This window comes from Lissotriton helveticus, chromosome 5_1, assembly GCF_964261635.1.
Source record: "Lissotriton helveticus chromosome 5_1, aLisHel1.1, whole genome shotgun sequence".
Classification (NCBI taxonomy): domain Eukaryota; kingdom Metazoa; phylum Chordata; class Amphibia; order Caudata; family Salamandridae; genus Lissotriton; species Lissotriton helveticus.
The window spans coordinates 666,916,021-666,937,219 of NC_136065.1; the positions used below are offsets into that span (position 1 = coordinate 666,916,021).

Here is a 21,199-nt window from a genome sequence, read left to right on the forward strand (position 1 = left end):
AGGTTCCCTGTGCCTGAGCGAGCAAGGCACGTTTTAGAATAGATTCCATTCCAAGTGTATTCCAGCCATTTAACGTTCTACAACAGACATCCTGCTGCGGTAGGTGTGCTGGAAATGGAATTTGTAAAGAATTCTACAAAATCATTGATTTCTAGGTTCAGTGTCACAAACTTTATTCCCGCCACCCTCGGAATACTTAAATCTATGCAAATCGCTGTCCTACCTAAAATTAGTATATTTTCACATTTGCATGTCTGGCTTGATAGCACTGTTGTCTTCAAGAACTCCTGTTACCACTGCACTGAAATTTACACAGAGCAGGCTTTGGATTCACACAGAGGAGTTTTTATATCTCACTTCAGGGCAATGGCATTTTGGTTTATAATTCCGCCTTTTACTAAGGGCTTCCATTGGAATACATGAGAGAGTATTTTAACTCCTAAGTGTACAATCAATCATCACACTGTGTGCTGCATTCAGTTCATAATCCTTTAAATGCAATCTATACAAAAGGCAAGCCTCGTTTGCTGCTGTTTCCCATTACTGGCAAAAACCAAGCGGTCTGGCCTTAATTTGCTAAACAGCATTTCCCCAAGCAAAGCAGCAAACAGCATTTGTGAATGCATGGACGTGCATGGGTTAGCATAGTAAAGCCAGAACTATTGCCTTTGCCAGTGTGTTTGTGAAGCCAGTCCACAGTTTATTTCGAAGAAATGAGGGAGATTTTTGTTAAAATAAACTTGTTAAGCCCATGCATTCCTAGAGAACGCAAGGTTTTCTCTGAAGAGGGCCCTCTTTCTTCCCAAGAGTAGCCCCTCTAACGAGCAGTGATTAGGGACGGTGCGGGAACAGGCACATATTGAGAGAAACGTGCAAGAAACTCTTCAGTAAAACCCTTATCAAAGGGTTTACACATCGGTGCATCGATGGCAGTGCACTCTCTACAGAGGACCGCCTTCACCTAGACTTGGCCTGCTGCCAGGATTGAACAGGAGTCCCCCCACCGACAGGGCTCCTTTAAGTGTAGTTTGACGTCTCTTTTGCTCAGCTGTAAGGTGACTGCTGAAAGCAGTGGGCTGTTGTTCCGCTGCTTGCTGCTGATCCGTGTCTTTGGGAATAAAAAACGCGCCTTTTCATTGCTCAGCGGCAGTGACGCTCAGCATACCAGTCAACCCTTTCAGGTTAATTTCACACCAAAGGCAACATTGTAAGATATAAGGGGGTGGGGAACAAACATGTCAACGCACCTGATTTGTTACAAATTCCATCATAGGACATCCCGGACACGCCCATTTCAGGTGATAATTCTTGCAGCATTATTTTGTGTTTGCTGGTATCAATGGATAGAAAAATACCCTGGTATAAATGTCATTTCCAGACATATCAGGTGATTACAGACCCAGAATTACATAGATTGCAGCTCTTAAATCACCTTTTCTGATGTACTATCCCCACATTGCGGTTCGGAAAACGTTTCCCTAATGGCAATATAGATTTAAAAATCCATACTGAATCGCTATTTGGAAGGAGCGTATTAATGGTGTTCCTTCCATATTGTAAAGCGGTAAGGTATGTATCGATGGTTTGTAACTGTAATTCTGGTGGAAAACCATTGATCTATTACCGACTTCCAAATGGGAATGTAACTAGTTTACAAAGTAAAAGGGTCCCCTTTGTACACATTCCCCTCTAGATATCAGCATGGCATGCTCAGGAGTAGGCCATAGCCCAGAGGAGTACTGCCTGCTCTCTCTGAAGTTCTGCAAAACCGAAAACCTATATTCTTTTCTTTTAAAAGGAAGCTGGGTTCCTTTATGGAACTGGGCTGCTTTAAAAAAAAAGTTGTGGAAAGCAATCATAGGGGTGGTAGTCTGCTGACCGTTGCAGGCCACCATTCATGTGATTGTAACCAATCACAGGGGAGTCACACATTGCGACATGCCTGCTTAATATTGACCCTGCAATTTCGTATTTTCTAAACGGACCTATTTGTACCTAAGTGGGTTTGGAAAATCAAATTGCATTCATAAAAATTCTCTGCATTACTTCAGACCATTTTTGCGATTGTAATCTTTGTAAATCAATACCCAACGTGAGAAAACATTTTTGCAACAATTCTTTCTCTTGGTATTATTGCTACTACAAAGTTTTGGTGGTGCAATTTCTTCCATGTAGAACTTGAAGAAATAGCATGTGGAAAATTCTTGGAGTGAGATGTATTCCTGCTCATCGCATGTTGTCTGCAAAGTGCAAAAAACAGTGTGATGTCTCACTGTGAACCCAAAACTGAATGAAGCCAGGATATATCCATATTTGGAATGTCATGGAAAATCCTCTAATAACTGGAATAAGTATCAAATCCGGAGGACAAATTACTAACAGGATTTCCTACAACATCCCAATCCAATGGTGGAAATTTCACCAGTGCATTCTCTTTTAAATTTAGCACAAACAGCCAGATTCATCAATGCAACATTCTGCGAATTCCAAATTGCGATAAATACCGAATCGCAATTTAGAATTCGCAGAATGGCATTCATGAAGAAATGCGATAAAAAAAAGCGAAGCGCAATTAGCCGCAATTGCCGATTGCGATTTTGCCCCAATCGCATAATAATCGCAGAATCGGCCGATTTCCATGTTGAAGTTGCGATCTCGCAATTACCGAAATCGCAATTTGGAAGTCGCATTTCGAGCCCTATGATGACATCACAACCAGGAAGTAGGCTGTTCCCTCCCTCATTCAGATCACTGAGCCTGAAAGTGGAAGCAGTACTGGGAAGAGCTCCACTACAGTGAACTTCATCACCACAGCAGGACATTAACAACCTCCAAAATGTCCCAGGAAGCAGCAGGGAGCAGTGCCCCGGGGAGGAAGAGGAAGATAAAGTTCTCGGAGCAAGAACTTGAGTTCCTCATTGAGGGAGTCTGTAAGGACCACGCCCGCCTTTTTGGCAAGGACTCCCGGAGGTTCTGGAGGCTGACAAGCGCCGCATCTGGCTGCGCATCCGCGCCAAGGTCAATTCTGTCGGGGTGACCCAGCGGTCAATAGACGAGTTAAAAAAGAGGTGGTACGACCTCAGAGGGCGTGCCAAAGAGCGAATCGCGGAGAGGCTGGGGGAGCGACTTGCCACCGGTGGAGGAGACCCCACTGCCACACCCAACACTCCACAAGAGGACCTTGTGGAGGACACCCTGACTCCTGAAGCCTGCGTGGGGGTTACCCAGCTCGACTTGTCCCGACCCACCCAACAATCCCAAGGTAAGTGCCATGCGACTGCGACCCCATCCCCTAACAATGCCCATGACTCCTGAGCTAGCAATTTGACAACCCCAGTAATGCAGGCCATGCATACCTGAAATGCCCTATTGCACTGTGGTAGTTGTAGTGTAATCAAAATTTCCAGATAGCCCAACACAGCCAGACCTGTCAATTAAAAATAATTTCAAAAGCCAGTCAGGGAAAGCAAGCCTGCATGCATGTAGCAACATCTCATGTGCAAGATACATATCATTAATCATGCACCCATTTACATCACAGGTGCAGCAGAACAACCCAGCACCGACAGTGAGGCCCTACATATAGAGGAGTACCCGGAGGACACCGAGGGTGAGGGCCAACCTGAACCACAACCAGGACCATCTCAGCCACCTGCAGCAGTACAACCACCACCACCCCATGTGGACAGGGCCACCCCTGCAGCCACAGGTGCCCAGCAACCACCCCAACTGACACCCACGCCAGGGGTACAGGCCACACCACCAGCAGCCAGGAGGCAGAGGAGGTGCACAGCCGCAGTCAGATCGCAGTCCAGCGGACTGACGCGCCGGCAGCGTGACGCCTCTACACGCGCGGGCAGGGCTGTCCTTGTACGGGATCCTGGCCTGGCCATTGAAGGCCGCAAGCTCGCGCTACATCTGGCGCAGGCGCGTCACCTGGACGCCATTCATCTGCAGCTGCAGAACACAGCGCAAAATGTTGGACAGCTGACAGCAGCTGTTCGAGAGAATAGCCAGATCCTGGTATCCCAGCAGGATATCAGCCGCCGCCGTCAGCTGCTGACCCGCCTGTCAGTCTACACCAGGTCCAATTACATCATTGGCAATGCAACCTCACAACTATCCCGCCGGTCCCTTGCAATGCAGGTGCAAATGGTCCAGTGTTGCCAGGACGTTGCCAGGGTACTGGAACAGGTGACAGCAGCAGTGCATAGTCTGCAGCCAACTGCCCATGGTGAACCAGGGGGTGGTGATGATGCCAGCGAGGGCACGTCAAGCCACAGCAGCATGTCCTTGCCGCCGGTGACTGACCGCCGACGCAGCAGCAGGCCCACTGCAGCATCACGGGCCAACACTGTCATTGAGGACCCGGAGAGGCGACTGGGAGCGTCAGGACGGAGGCGCCAGTGACACTTTTCACTCTGCCTGCAGGGCCATGCTGAATCTAGAAGCAAGCCCTCTACCCCTGCATGGGGACGTATGACGCAATACTGTTCTCATGTGAAATCATGGACAACAAAGGCCACATTATTGTGAATAAACAATAAGAATTTATGGTCTCACGTAAATCCGACTCATTGCATTATTACATTTGTCATGCATGAGTGCAGTGTTGTGTGAGGGGAATGGGTGCACTAGAAACAGTTAATAGTGATGTGGTTGCGGCGCCTGTGTCCTTCTGCAGGATTCTCCCCGCGTGCATGATGCACATGTGCAGGTGGGCGGTTGTCCCCTTCCGACTCACTGCCAGAGATCTCGACAGGTATCCTGCGCTTGGTAGCAATGTTGTGGAGTATTGCACACACGACCACGATGCGGCAGCAGACCTCAGGCTCGTATTTGAGGGCCCCACCAGTCTTGTGAAGTATGCGGAATCGGCTCTTCAAAAGGCCAAATGTCCTCTCAATGCAATTTCTTGTGTGTATGTGTGCAGCATTGTAACGCTGTTGCTGTGGTGTTGCAGGGTGGAGGTATGGGGTGAGGAGATATTCACGGAGACCGTAGGCGCTGTCACCTGAATGAAAGAGGCACAGGGTGAGTGCATGTTCTGCGCAGCTACATGATCACAGTGTACTATTTGGGGGCATGTGTACTTACCTAGTAGGTGTCCTTCGCCAAAGTCTCCCCTGGCCAGTCGTGTGTGAATGCCGCTGTGCCGGACTATGAAGGAGTCATGTGTGCTCCCCGGGTATTGTGCCACAATGTCCTTGATGAAAGTCTTAGCGTTGCACACCATCTGGATATTGAGGGAGTGGTGGGACTTGCGGTTGCGGTACATGTATTCCATTTGTGCTGGTGGGCAGATGTGGATGTGGGTACAGTCAATGCATCCTATTACATGTGGGAATTGCGCAATGTTGTAGAAATGAAGCTTGGTCTCATTCAAGTCCTGTTGGGTGGTCGGGAATGAGATGTAGTGGTGTAGCCGGGTCAGCATTGCCTCCAGGAAACTCCTTAGGCAGCGGAAAATGGTGCTCTGGGATATCCCCCCTGCAACAGAGACTATCCCCTGGAAACTTCCGGAGGCCAGTAGGTGCAGGCTGCACAAGACCTAGACATGGGTGGGCACGGCATTGGTCCTCCTTGTTGGGTGCTGCATCAGGGGGTCTAGGTCCTGGATCAGCTTGATGATCATTGCCCCATTTGTCAGGATCTGACTTGCGCCTACCGGACTACAATCCCCATGATGCTCTGGCTAAGAACTACTAATCCCTTGATCCTTTGCAGCGCGGTGTTATAGCGCGGCAGAACCAGGAAGCGGGCGTACTTGATTCTTCTCTGTTGTTCCCGCGGAGGCGCTGGCGGTTCGCTCCTTGCGACCTGTCAGGTGTGGGGGAGAACTTTGTTTGGATTCCCGTTTGGAGTCGGCATTCTGGTAAAGTACCGCGCTTTGCTTGGCAAGCGTTCTGGAGCCTTATGTCGCGAGCCTAGCTCACAGGAAGTGGGCTTGCTCATTTAAGGATTGGGATCTGGATTTAAGACTGCGGGAAGTGTGTGTTTCTCACTTACCTGATGTTTTGCTAGTCAACTATTGGCCTCGTCTAGTGGCGGAGTGTTGGGGGTTTTTCTCTTCACATTGCCGTCACGAACCAAGGCTCTTGAAATGTACTGTTAACATTATCGGACTACAGGCACCAAAGCGGAGGGCAGTAGTGCAGGAACTACGCTCTGCCGTGTTTGGGGTTTACTTCTTCACTCGTGATTGTGGATTACAGGTACCAAAGCGGAGGGCTGTAGTGCAGGAACTACGCCCTGCCGTGTTTGGGGTATTTTGACACTGCTATTGCTATCAGGAACTCATCAGGATTAGTGGATGAAGGAATCCATTTATGCTGGTCTACTATAATCTATGACTTGGATTGGAGCGGGAGGTTATTATCCCCCGGGGTAGGTTTTATACTTTACAGATGTAACACCATAGTTCTATTGTGTGCACAAATAATAATCTGGCTTTCATGTTATTCAGGGAAGGAGTGAAGGAGGCGCGCTTGTTGGATGGACGCTACAAAAGGACAGCAAGAGGCAGGTGGCTTTTAGTCTGTTGTTTCAGTGAGAATTGAAAGAGAGTAGGGTTTTGAGTATTATATTAACTTGTGCATCTTTCTTTTCACAGCTTCCTTTTCCCAGCTGCTCCCTCCCTTTTCCTTCCCGGGTTTTTTTCCCCTTTTAGGGGTTTTTCCCTTGCCGTATCGCTCGAACACCCTGTGATCTCATATTCAGGGTGTTTGGGAGGTCCGGAGGTGGAGCTTTATCACGTCACATCGATCCTGCAGAGTGCAGACCTTGACAGAATCAAGTACCCACGAATTTCACTCTGCCCGGTTGGTGTGGTGTTGATAAATGGCGTCCATGGAGGATGTGTTGCATGCGTTGGTTTGAGTGCAGCAGGAGTTGGCTTCTTCCAAAGCCGAAACTGCCGCACTGCGAGACAAGGTAGAACAGTTATCAAAGAACCCTTTTAATGCCTCATCTGCTGCGTCTTCCATACAGGTAACAGTACCTCCGCCCATTCCTTTAGCCAATCCTGAAAGGTACTCAGGGGATCCAGGGAAAATACAGGTGTTCTTGACCCAGGTGTTGATGCATTTTTCATGTAAGCCGGCTTCGTTCCCAACCAATCATTCCCGAGTGGCTTTCGCCATATCTTATTTGGTAGGGGATGCCGCTAATTGGGCGGTGCCTTTAGTAAAGAATAACGATGCCATCTTGTCTGACTGGTCGGCTTTTAGAACAGAGTTCGAGAAAGTGTTTGACCGCAGAGCCACTAATTTTAGCGCCGATAGAGAGTTATTGGAGTTGAGACAGGGAAGGGGCGAGTTGATTTCCTATTTGACTAAGTTCAATAAGTTGGTAGCGGAGGCCGAGTGGCCAGAAGACAAAAGAATGTCCCTTTTCTATCAGGGTTTGAAGGAAGATCTAAAAGACGTCATAGCTCAGGTGGATCCCCAGCCTAGGACATGCGTAGACATGATTAATCTGGCCTTGAGATTAGACAGCAGAATGACGGAAAGAGGGGGTTCCAGGAGAAGATGGGAGAGAGGGTCATTGTATGTGGATCGTTCCCCTCGTAAGGTGTCAGGGGGAACGGAGAGTAGCCCAGAGCCAATGGAGATAGGAGCGCTCAGAGCACCATTGTCCAAAGAAGAAAGGGAAGTCCGGAGAACCCAAGGGCTCTGTATGTACTGTGGTAAAAAAGGACACTACGTCCGTGAATGCCCTTCCAAGCCTAAGACTTCTGTTGGTAGTCGTTTCAAGAAAGTGGCGGTGTCTACCACAGGGGCTGAAACCGAACAGGCCAAGGATAAGAGGCAGGTGGTAGACGAAGAGAAGGAGTGGAAACTCACCTCTCTCTCTACGATAGGGATAGGAGAGACAGAATCCCATCTGGTTATAGGCATGACCTTGGAATGTGAGCAACTGTTCCATCAGGTGTTGGTCATGTTGGATTCCGGAGCCACCGGTAATTTTATCGATGATGGCTTGGTGTCTAGGCTGGCCTTACCTCGTGTACCCAGAGACAATCCGGAGGAAGTACTGGCTGTGGATGGGCAGCCGTTGAAATCTGGACAAATCACAGAAAAAACCTGTGAGGTAGGGCTGTCAGTGAGACAAAAGGGAATTGTTCACTCTGAAACTTTATCGCTAAACATTATAGCTGCTCCTCAGTATGAGGTGATCCTTGGTATGCCCTGGTTGTGTCATCACAACCCGGTCGTGGACTGGAAGTCCAAAACGTTCCGGTTCTTGCCCGAGATCTGTGGAGCACATATGGTGCCCTACCCTTCCTCACACATCGCAGTACTGTCTTCATCGTATTCCGCTGCCACAGCGGTGGAAAAGAATGTGCAACTACCCAAAGAATACAGTCTCTATAGCGACGTGTTCAGCGAGAGCAAGGCGGAAACCCTGCCACCACATAGAGACTACGATTGTCGCATAGATTTGGTGGAGGGGGCTACGATACCCTCTTGTAGAGTGTACGCGCTATCCGTGCCTGAAACAGCTCACTTGAGGGAATACATAGACCACTATCTTCGGCTGGGGTTCATTAGACCATCTCGTTCACCGGCAGCCTCCCCTCTGTTCTTCATAGCGAAAGCTAATGGCGATCTCAGGGCTTGTGTGGATTATCGCGTCTTGAACAGGAACACCGTGCGGAATCGTTACCCTCTCCCTCTCATTTCTGTTTTGCTCGACCAGGTGAGAGAAGCCAGGGTCTACACCCGGTTGGATCTACGGGGGGCTTATCACCTGGTCAGAGTCCGCGAGGGGGATGAGTGGAAGACCGCGTTCAAGACGCGATATGGGCTATATGAGTACCTGGTGATGCCTTTTGGTTTGTGTAACGCCCCTGCGGCGTTTCAGTTTTTTATCAACGATGTGCTGAAGGACTATGTGGACCGTTTTGTAGTGGTATACATAGATGATATACTGGTGTACTCACAGAATGTGGAAAGTCATACAGCACAAGTTAAAAAGGTTCTGGAAAAACTGAGAGCCAATCGGCTTTACGTCAAGTTGAGTAAGTGTGAGTTCGGGGTCAGCGAGGTGGAGTTTCTGGGGGTCAACCTCAGTTCAAAGGGACTACAAATGTCCGACAGGAAAGTGCAGGCGGTAAAGGATTGGCCTGCCCCAGGGAATGTGCGTGAAGTACAGAGCTTCCTGGGGTTCGCCAATTATTATCGCCGATTTATAGTCCATTTCTCACAGACAGCCGTCCCCATTACCAGACTGCTGAGAAAGGGGGCACCCTTTATGTGGACTGCAGAGGCAGGTGAGGCTTTCCGGGCATTAAAGAAGGCTTTCACTTCAGCGCCGGTGTTGGCACACCCAGTGTTGGAACATCCGTTTGTGGTGGAGGCTGACGCTTCGGACGAAGCGATTGGAGCAGTCTTGTCTCAGCGAGATCCTCTTACCGGTCAACTCCATCCGGTTGCCTATCTCTCAAAAAAGTTGTCCTCCGCTGAATACAACTATACCATTTCAGAGAAGGAACTTCTAGCCATCAAGAGGGCTTTTCAGGAATGGAGGCAGTACCTATGGGGGGCTTGTCACGCTGTGACCGTGTACACTGATCAGAGAAACCTGCAGTACATGACCTCCGCTAGGCACCTAACGCAAAGGCAAATGCGCTGGATGCTTTTCTTTGCGGAATATAATTTTGTGGTGACGTTTAGACCAGGTACAGACAACAGAAAGGCCGATGCGCTGTCCAGACAACAATTACCAAACGAACAGCAGACAGAAACCCAGCATGCTATCATCCCCTCAGCCAAGGTGTTGTGTGTGGTTCGGGCCGAGTCCTTTCTGGAAGAAATCAGGAACTCCAGATCGACGGCAGCTTGGGGGCTCTGGACTGCTGAGGCTCCGGGAAGGGTGTTGAAACAAGGGCTCCCCCTGCAAGGGAAATGTTTGTTCCTGCCTACCAAGGTGCTACGGAGAAAGGCGTTTGAGTGGTGTCACGAAGCTCCTATGGCCGGGCACCCTGGTGTGACTAAAACAGTGTACCTCCTTAAAAGGCATTTTTGGTGGGAAACATTGGCCACAGATGCGGCCCAGTGGGTACAAAAGTGCGACACATGTGCCAGAGCAAAAGGAGACAACAACAAACAAAAAGGCTTGTTGATGCCAATGCCATCGCCTGCTCGTCCGTGGCAGAACATAAGTCTGGATTTCACCACAGGCTTACCAATGGATCAGGGGTGTTCAGCAATCATGGTGGTGGTGGATAATCTGACCAAAATGGGACATTTTATTCCTTGTAAAAATCTCCCTACTGCAGGACAAACGGCTTAACTGTTGGCCTCACAGGTCATACGGTTACACGGTCTTCCGCGGGCGATCGTGTCTGATAGGGGTCCCCAGTTCGTGGCCCGTTTTTGGAAAATGTGGTGTAAGGCGTTGGGCATTGAAGCGGCTCTTTCAACCAGCTTTCATCCACAAACGGATGGACAAACCGAAAGGTTGAATCAAACTTTGAAAAAATACTTAAGGTGTTATTCCAGGGAGGCGCACGACTCATGGGTGAATTTGTTGTGGATGGCGGAGTTGGCCTACAACAACGCCTGGCATAGCTCCGCAGGGATGTCTCCGTTTAAGGCTAACTACGGTTATGATGCACACACCATGCCGGTAGACGTCCCTGTGGAAGTATCCAACCATCCCTCCGTCCTGGCACACGTTCGGGCGTTGAGAAAGGTGCACCAGGGTGTCCAGAAGCATTTGGTGAAGGCTAAGGAGGCGTACAAGAGGTGGGCGGATAAACACAGAAGACCGGGTCCCTTATTTAAGGTGGGAGACAGAGTATGGCTCTCCACGAAGAACATCCGTTTTAAGCTGAGGAGCGTGTTCCACCCTCGTTACATCGGTCCTTACCCGATTGTTCGGCAAGTGAATCCCGTGGCATATAGATTGAGGTTGCCTGGCTCCTTACGAATCCACCCAGTGTTTCACGTGCACCTTTTGAAAAAAGCTCATTCAGCGCGCAGAGTGGCACCGCCGCCTGTGGATGGTGAAAATGGTGTGGAATACGAGGTGCGTTCCATACGTGATTCCAGGATGCGCCGTGGAGTGCTCTGGTATCTGGTCTCCTGGAAGGGTTATTCAGCGGAGAACGATTCATGGGAACCATGGAACAACGTCCACGCACCAAGGGCTGTTCGTTCCTTCCATTTGAGGTGTCCGTCCAAACCAGGCGCTAGGAGGCGCTTGGGAGGAGGGCGTACTGTCAGGATCTGACTTGCGCCTACCGGACTACAATCCCCATGATGCTCTGGCTAAGAACTACTAATCCCTTGATCCTTTGCGGCGCGGTGTTATAGCGCGGCAGAACCAGGAAGCGGGCGTACTTGATTCTTCTCTGTTGTTCCCGCGGAGGCGCTGGCGGTTCGCTCCTTGCGACCTGTCAGGTGTGGGGGAGAACTTTGTTTGGATTCCCGTTTGGAGTCGGCATTCTGGTAAAGTACCGCGCTTTGCTTGGCAAGCGTTCTGGAGCCTTATGTCGCGAGCCTAGCTCACAGGAAGTGGGCTTGCTCATTTAAGGATTGGGATCTGGATTTAAGACTGCGGGAAGTGTGTGTTTCTCACTTACCTGATGTTTTGCTAGTCAACTATTGGCCTCGTCTAGTGGCGGAGTGTTGGGGGTTTTTCTCTTCACATTGCCGTCACGAACCAAGGCTCTTGAAATGTACTGTTAACATTATCGGACTACAGGCACCAAAGCGGAGGGCAGTAGTGCAGGAACTACGCTCTGCCGTGTTTGGGGTTTACTTCTTCACTCGTGATTGTGGATTACAGGTACCAAAGCGGAGGGCTGTAGTGCAGGAACTACACCCTGCCGTGTTTGGGGTATTTTGACACTGCTATTGCTATCAGGAACTCATCAGGATTAGTGGATGAAGGAATCCATTTATGCTGGTCTACTATAATCTATGACTTGGATTGGAGCGGGAGGTTATTATCCCCCGGGGTAGGTTTTATACTTTACAGATGTAACACCATAGTTCTATTATGTGCACAAATAATAATCTGGCTTTCATGTTATTCAGGGAAGGAGTGAAGGAGGCGCGCTTGTTGGATGGACGCTACAAAAGGACAGCAAGAGGCAGGTGGCTTTTAGTCTGTTGTTTCAGTGAGAATTGAAAGAGAGTAGGGTTTTGAGTATTATATTAACTTGTGCATCTTTCTTTTCACAGCTTCCTTTTCCCAGCTGCTCCCTCCCTTTTCCTTCCCGGGTTTTTTCCCCTTTTAGGGGTTTTTCCCTCGCCGTATCGCTCGAACACCCTGTGATCTCATATTCAGGGTGTTTGGGAGGTCCGGAGGTGGAGCTTTATCACGTCACATCGATCCTGCAGAGTGCAGACCTTGACACCATTCAGGCGGTACTTAAAGTAAATTTGCTCCTCAGTTTGGCCCAGAAGGGTGATCCGCTGGCGGAATATTCGCTCCTGGATCCTGGGTCTGTTCCGTGCTGCAGCCTGGAGCCTTCGCCGCCTGACCACCATGTAGAGTCCTGGCATTGGGAGAGTCCTCATGCTCCTACTGTGTTTCCTTAAGTGTGTTTGATCAGGACTGCACCTGTGGCTAGTTTGAATTTTTTTTCTTTTTTTTTCCTTCATGGTTACCACCTGCTTTTGGTTCTCCTTAAATTGCGCTTCGCAAATAGCGATTTTCAGCTTTTTCGCAATTTGCGAGTTTTCATGAATTGCGTTAGCGAATATTTAGCAAGATCGCAAAAATAAATCGCAGAATCCATGGATTCTCGCTATTTCCGATTCGCTATAGGGGTTCCTCCTAGATTCTGCGATTTATTTTGCGATTTCGCTATTTATTTTTTGCGATTTCGCAATTTCTGTGTTTTTCACATCATGAATTGCTTTTCTGTTAATTGCGATCACAATAGCTCATTCGCAGCTATTGCGATCGCAATTTTGCTTGATGAATCTGGCTGTTAGTCTTGAAATCAGAGTTTTCAAGCTTGAAGTGTAATGGTGCATGAGCCATTCAAGGCAAATATATTGTATTTTATACATAATATAAGAAGCTTTGGTAGAGCCTCCTTCAGCCATTGGAGGGTTTTTTTTGCGCAGGAAGCTTCAGCCATTGGCTTGAGACATTGCCAGTCACATATTGGATCAATTAGACCCATGGAGGGATTTTTCACTGAACTCGAGGCCAAAATTCTGTTTCCTCCTTGCACTTTCTTAGCAGTTATCCTATTAGCCTAATGTGTCGAATAACTTCCTTATCTTCCTTGTCACAGCATCAACTGCTGCACAACTGCTTAAGCCAAACCTGCCCTGATGGGATGAACGTTACTGTTGTGTGGTCTCCCTTCGGGTTTGATTTACAGCACTTGGAGAGCATCTTCCAATCTTTTCCCAACAAAATGTAACTTATCCTTTTAAACTCCTGGGGCTTCTAAACCGCAAAGTACAGGTTTTTCACGTAAGGCATTTTCGGAATTTAGTGAATTGTCAGCAAAAAGAAACAAAAAAAGTTAAAATCATGAGCTCTCTTTAGCTAATATCGTACAAGGCTATTTGGTGTCCGCCCGCCCCCTTTCGGGTTCTACAACCATTTGGCAAGGCATGAAGACAGCGGAGCACGATGCAGTGCTTGGAGGATGAAAAAAAAACTCCTAACGAGATACCCATTTTTGCTTAAAAACTGTCATGGCAAATGAGCAGGAAATGGTTGACATGCAGAGAAAAACACCCTCTTGTAAGTGTCAGTTAATGTACCACGCAACTCTATTCTGTTAGCTGATAAAACATTTGTCAGCTAACAGAATGTCCCAACAGAAATGGTCATCTCATAACATCTTAAATGTTCCCAAAAAGATGGCGGCCTCTAAAAAGCCTTCTGAATGGCCAAACCAACCCTTTGGCATCCTAAGGCTGGAATGTCCCTGACTTGGCAGAACTAATGCACTGCTAATTTTGTTTACATTTCCAATCTCAATGTTAGATGTCATTTGGGAACAGAATGAGTGAAAGTCTTGGCAAAAATGAATGAATTGAAAGTGTAGGTAGAAGAGAGATTTTTAGGCTGATTGATATATTGACCCTGATAGGTGTGATGCTCCAAATTCGGATGCTGTCTGACTAATGGATGGATCACAGTCACGTGACAGTACAGATGGAAGAAAAAATTGGATGCAAAAGGTGGGCGTGGGAGGAAAAGTATGGGTTACTGAAGACAGTGGGTACTAAACGTAAGGTAGTAACATAGCCAGTTGTAAGTATATATTAAATTGAACCAGCTATTAATAGCAGCAAAAGTAGGAGCAGGGATAGTATAAGCTACTTGGCATACATCATGTTGTTTTTTCGCTAATGGGAACGATTTATAGAGTCGTTGTAAGGCATTTTTCTTTTTTTTTTTTCATTGGACAGTTTACGATTCCTATTAAAGGCCCCTGGGTCTTACTTTTGGCTCCCGACAACACTGCAGAGACAGGAAAAGGAATGAGGTGAAAAAAGTTTCTTTAAAGAGAACATATGGCGCCCAGACAGCCACTTAATCTGAACAGCAAAGCACAGAGAGCCGCAGTTTGACGTTTAGCAAAACAGAAAGTAGGGTAACAAAAGTGATAAAAATATTAACTCGGATGGAGAAAACACTTTGTTTCACATATTCTCTGGGTAAATAAAGTAAATTATATTAAGGTCAGTAATAAAATAAACATTGATCCGGGGTCTGCTATTTAAGTAAAGGTCAGAGAGGAAAAAAATCTGCAGGATACAAGGGCGGTGGGGAACAGTAGTCTTTTCATAGTGGGGGAGTGGATGTGTCAAAGTCAAGGTTAAACTGTTGAAGGGTTTTTGTGAGTGCTCTCTTGAAATCCTCTCTCCTGTTTCCAGTGCTTATTTTGTTAAAAAAAAAGTTAAGTGCTGGACCCCGAAGTTTTAGCACAAGACCCTCAGCCACAAGCCCTAGTCTCCATGATGCTGAATGCTCGGGTTGCCAAATACATTGCAGTTTATTCTTCAAACCTTCTCAGGCCTCTTTCTTCACCATTTTACACTTCCTGTCTCTTTATATCCAACTTCCGCATGTTTTATTTTGCATCCTTGCTTTCTCAAGGTGTTTACGTCTTTATCGCTCATTTTTGCCTTATGCTCTCACTTGCTCAAAGTTCTCAAAGTTTGACGATTAAGACCCGATCCCCTAAAATGAGTGACTTTGCTGATTGCCTGCAACCACCTGGCAACACCGGCACAAATTAAGCACTGCAGGCTGTTTCGGCCTTTTTAATGGTTTGCAAGGGCTGAGTAGTTTCAAATAACCAGTGAAATGAACACTAGAAAATATAATTAGGGCTCCCGGTTTTATGGTATTTATTTTTTTGACAGTTCCATCTGTATTTATCCATATTTATTTTTTGTCAACTTTATCTGTATTTATCCATATTTATTATGGGTTTTGTGAAACAAAGAAACCTGAAACTGGTATATTTCCATATTTATTTAACCAATAATTATGCAGTCATGCTTGAACGCCTGCCAGGTTTCAATGATATGAACACCTGCAGAAGATACATCAATGTACTTATACGAAAATATGCACATTTCAGTATCAGCATAGTGCATGTCTACTGCTGTTCATGGCAGTTTACTAAAATTCCTTTTTTTTAACCCCCTTACGTCTCAATCCACACAGTTCTTGGCCTGGCAGTCATGGCAAAGTACATTTAGAATCAGTCAGAAAGCACCTAATTTCCATTTTATCCACATTTAAAAATAAATACAGAAAATAAAATAAATGGTTTTCTGTCTATATTTAACTGTAAAGATCAGTAAAAACGGAAAACAGGAAGCCTTATGTATAATATGCTTTAGGCCTTTGATTGGTATTAGTCCCAGATTTATACCAAGAATTTGAGGCGATCGGTGCAAGTCAGAGGGACTAAATCAATGATTTGTGGAAATTTTACTTGCATCAAAAAGAACACTGTAACTATTGGGTCCTATGGTGTGTTGGGGCCTGTATAAAAATGTGTTATATTGCACAGGGAATGACTCAGAGCTTCCATTGTATCCTATCATGTCATTGTTTTCTCACTCTGCTAGTGCAGACAGGGACTAATATGCAAATAAATGTTGGCCCCATGCAGTGGCGGCTCCTCCACTAAGGCAGGGAAGCATTGCCCCCTGCTTTTTGCAGTGCAAAAAACGACAAATAAAATGATAATAACTTGATATAATTATATAATTGTATTTGTTTCTTCTGCAACGTTGTGTAGGGGTGGGCGGACTAGCAGTGTGGAGGAGTGATGGGCACTCTGTGAGTGCGCTATGACTGATTATCCGACCCGAAACAGTTATGCGTACTTTGCATGTTCTCCACGAAAATGCCCAGGCTCCCATTCCCTGGCTGAGCAACGACCTAAGGCACTCAGACCAATCATAACACTGCATTGCAGCATTGTTAAAGGTTATATGGAGCCCCGGAGCCCGGGTGCTTCCTGCTTGCACAGAAGAAGCCAGGAAGAGGACAGAGGAGAGGCAGCCGGCCGGCAGGTAAGAGGACGGAGGAGAGGCGGCCGGCTGGCAGGTAAGTGCATTATTCTAAACCCCACTTCTCTTCCTACCCTCTCCCCGCCCCACTGCTGTTTCCCCAGAGCAGCTGCCACTGGCTCCATCCTTTATTAAAACGGTCTGAACTGCTAAGCCAGATCCTCTTCTCTATATATGGAAACAAAGCGACCACAGACATATTTAAGCTTTGTTGGGGCTCATCATTGATGTGAAGATTGACCTCTGTGGCACAGTGAGCGGTGAGCCTAAATCTTGTCAAAGCTTTCATACTTGGGGCAACTCACTGGAAAAAGCAAAACGTGATGATGGAAATTTCGGATTTCTTCTCAATCACTGATAATTACTGTCAGCTTTCATGTTTTCTGATCAACCACCTTTGTTCACAGACATACGACACATGTTTAACACGGACAGTAGTGGGCCAATGCATTAGTGTCTATTGTAACCCTCTACAATGTTAACAAAATGAAACGTATAGACTTAGAATGTTCTGCCATTTCATGAAAATCATAGATGTTTCAAAGACGTACTATAGTGGGCACTGTACAAAAACAGATTTTGGAAGGTCCTCATGACATTTCTTTCTCCTAGGTCTTTCACACTGCTCAGAGAATAGCCCTATGTAATAAGAAAGACATTTTATATACTTCAATGAAAACTGTATGCCGAGTAAAAATCGACTTCCAAATACTTTATTTCGGTCATAAGACCAAAAAAGTAAAAATGTACAGCACAAGATGGGGTATGACAGAAATTGATTCTGGCTTTTATTACATGAAACAACGATACAACATATGCATTGTAAATGCTGTGTAGCAGAAACACCACAGTCTGCAAATCCAGTGGCATGAAATACAGGGGTCACCCTAAATCTCTTCCTGAAGAATATGCCATCAATATTCCTGTAATCTAATCAAGTCGGGAAGGATCACTTGTCCTGCACAACCTTTGGTATGCAGGAGGAATGTGGGGTGTCCCAAATAAAAGACCCTCATGCACGTGATGGGTATGGTGGTAAAATTTAGCGGTATATCTTGGTTTTCCGCTTCTTTAATCACGTGTGTGCATAATCATCAGGTCAGTGAAGTTATGCAGCCTCCACCATAACTTCACTGACCTGATGATTATGCACACACGTGATTAAAGAAGCGGAAAACCAAGATATACGGCTAAATTTTACCACCATACCCATCACGTGCATGAGGGTCTTTTATTTGGGACACCCCACATTCCTCCTGCATACCAAAGGTTGTGCAGGACAAGTGATCCTTCCCGACTTGATTAGTATACAAATCTAGGAAACTGAATGGATCAGTCTTTCTACCTCCCTCTTGTGATTATACAATCAATATTCCTGTGCCACACAATAAATTTCCATCAAAAAAAGCTAGCATATGCCATTTTTGGGTTATGGAACATGAATTTGTCTAGCTCTCAAAAAGCACTCATATTGGTTCTTGTCTTTTGGAACTTGTGTGCCTTTAATGTAAAGTATATAGTTGGTGCTTAAGAATCAGTGCTGCAAAAGTCCAGTACTGCTAATGGAGCTTGAATTTATTTTCCAACTATATGTCATAATGTATCGAGATGTATAGTGTGTGTGATGCTGAAGGATCAACACAAAGAAAACATACAAACAAGCCTAGGCTGGGCATATAGCAATCACCACAAAAATGCATGTACTAGGGTTAGAGGAGGATGATGTATATAACACAGAAACGTTGCCAGCATCATGAACCATTTCTGCTACTGCCAACAAACATGACTCTAAACATTTCAGGTTCTATTTGAGATACACATTCCAGACTGCAACCTGAGATGCAACAACACAAACATGATCACACAGTCAAGAGTCAACTAGAAGGAGCTAAAGCACAGGGAGACATCAATGTTAATGTTGGGAGGACAAATTAGTTACTTGGTGCAAACCGACCTCAGAAACATTCCAAGTATGGCTATGTGCCAGAACAATGGAAACCTTTACTTTTCAAGGAATCCTTCCAATCCCACACCTTAACAAAAAAAAAGGATTACCCAGCTGTGAAAGGTACTGACACCTTTGGGCGCAGAACCACATCTGGCAAATATCAGTCCTCATGATCAGTAAGGAAATTCCCTTTCCATCAAAGAGATTTAGCCAGTTTCCTGGGGTGAACACTGGCCTAGTTCTCATCTATATTATCAGCTGAAACAGTGCTACAAAATGGCCTCCATCACAAGCCAGCACTTAAACAGGTACACAAATAATTATTGTAATCATATTCTTCAAGTAATGCTTTTTCACCAGGGCAGAAGTCTTCGTAGCAAACATTTCTTATATCTGTGCAACCGTATACAAAAAGGTTTACATGTCATACAGTGATTCAGCAAGTGTTTCGATTTTTGAACTAAGGCAAATGTATTCACTCAAGACATCATTATCCTGTATCATTTGTACAAGATTTGTTAGAAACAGCTTCAGGTTAGCTCAATTAAAGAACAATGGCACCAAATATATAAGCAACATCTCTTAGCACCATGACCATGGTTTGATAATTCAAGTTGGGCAGATTTAGTAGTAGGTCTGTGCCCATCAGAACTTGAAAAATATGGAGTGGTCTTCAGTGTAACGTCTGACAAGGTATGAACCTTTTCTATTTCACAAAGAGCCATAAACACCTGAGACTTGCTGAAATTACACATGGGGACTCACACCAATACACTCTATTTACTGGTGTTTGTCCCACAGCGATTCCGGCATCTCCACCGATGCTCACCACACCACATTTCCCCATGTACCATTTGTTTCCTTGTTAGTTCTCTACAGTGTGACTTTCAGAAGTCCAGCTTCTTTCATATCAATGATTTCGAGCACTGTAACCCAGATGTTAGCACAGGCTCCTGCAGTCCTTCTTTTTTTCTGTTTACAGAGGCGTTCACCCCACCCTGCTTTTTTCCCTTATGGTGAGTGCTCCCCTTCTTACAAAACGTACCTCCAATTTTTGTGCCCTGCTGCTGCCCCTTACATTCTTTCACCTGCTACTGCAGCTAAATGATTGTAAACCTTACAAACCAGACAGTGGAATATCCAGCAGCCCGCCTGACATACAAGAGGGTCACATAGTCAAAGTGCCTATGTAATGATCTTTGATATTCTACATTCAATTTCATTTTGCTTCAGGCCATTATGAACACTGATTGTGTGGCGGTGTAATACAGTCTGGGTGTGGGAGGTTTGTTTTCTTTCATTTAACTAATTAGAGTAAGAATCAATGATTTGCAGGTGAAAAGTTCTGGACTAGAGATGGTGCCTGCAATGACCTGAAGTGAAGTCCTCATTCTATTCTAAGGGACGCCTGACAATCCTCGTTTCTAGCATTACTTGTGCTGTGATTGACCAAAAAGAACAGCCATTCAAGGAAAAATCAATATGATGCAATTTGACCAATTAAATTATTTTCATCTTTTTAATTGTTTTAATACTAATATTTCATGATTTTATTGTAATTTTTTTGTTTGATATTTTGCAGTCTGTGAACTTTTTTGCATTGGAAATTAATGCGAAATAAAGTATTGATTGATCGGTAAAATCATTTGCCTCTCTTTCTCCAGCACCCCATACTATTTTGCTAGTTTCTCTTCAATTATTCACTTCCTGATCTTTTTCTTCCAACTTCCTGTTTGATAACCTACCTACCGGAATCTGTAAGCCATTCAAAATGAAGTGTAATGGAAGACAAAAAACACCAGAAGTGATTCCTACACACAAACTTCATTAACGTGTTATAGAAAATAAAACTCCAAAACCTCACTATGTTCATGAGGGTGAGGACATAGTTCTGCACATGCTCCTTTCCATGGAAACGCACGACGGAGTCATCCACTGCCAGCAGGACCTCAATGTTGTAGTCATCCTTCTTAGCATGTCGCCTTTTCCGCTCTGTTTCTCCGAGGCTACTCTCAATCATGTCCAGGGAATTTGGGAGCTCCCCTAATGCAAAGGTGGCGTCTGAAAGAAATGAGGGAAAATGTTTAGGCAATAGTTTGAGTTGAAAAATGTGAGCAGTTCAAAATAAAGGCCTGATTTACAATGCTATTTATATAGGAAACCTCAGCTTATAGATACAAATGCCTTTATTTTTGACAGAAAATGCCCTTTTGTAATACACAACAGAAAATCTGCCCTAGTAAAGTGATTCATTCATGTATAATATTTAGTTAATACTCTGGTACAATACATGGGATTTTGTCATGCCTGTATAAACGGCAGCCACTAATTTCTTTACAATCGTCAACTTGTGACGCACCAAGGGGCCTATTAACAAGCTGGTCTGTGTCGTTCTTGCACCACACAACATGGTGCAAGAGAGACGGAAACCTTAAGTTAGATTTATGAAGCCATGCAAGTGCACTTTGCGCGGCTGTGTGTGGCTCTATGAATTTGGAGTAAGACAACACAATGCCTATCGCTGGAGTTCACTTACTCTGCCCTGGGAAGGCATTCCATGGGCATTGTGTGGGTGTTCCCATGCAAAGCCCATAGATTTTGACGCATTCCCAGATTTACCGGGAACTCGTAAATTTGGGAATGTGCCAAAAAGGTATGCCTTCCGAGGAGAGGAGTAACGAGGAGAAATATCTTTATTTCTCTTTCCTCTTTCCATGTGTGCTGCATTCTG

The 21,199-nt window shown here is 45.7% G+C and overlaps 1 protein-coding gene across 1 annotated transcript in view; it reads right to left on the reverse strand.

Moving 5' to 3' along the window:
- ADAMTS14 (ADAM metallopeptidase with thrombospondin type 1 motif 14) overlaps positions 1–21,199 on the reverse strand; it is a 602,768-nt gene that overhangs the window by 458,530 nt on the left and 123,039 nt on the right. The window contains exon 4 of the mRNA XM_078640432.1: positions 20,333–20,529. Coding sequence (XP_078496558.1) covers positions 20,333–20,529 — 197 coding nt within the window. The remainder of the gene's footprint in view (positions 1–20,332; positions 20,530–21,199) is intronic.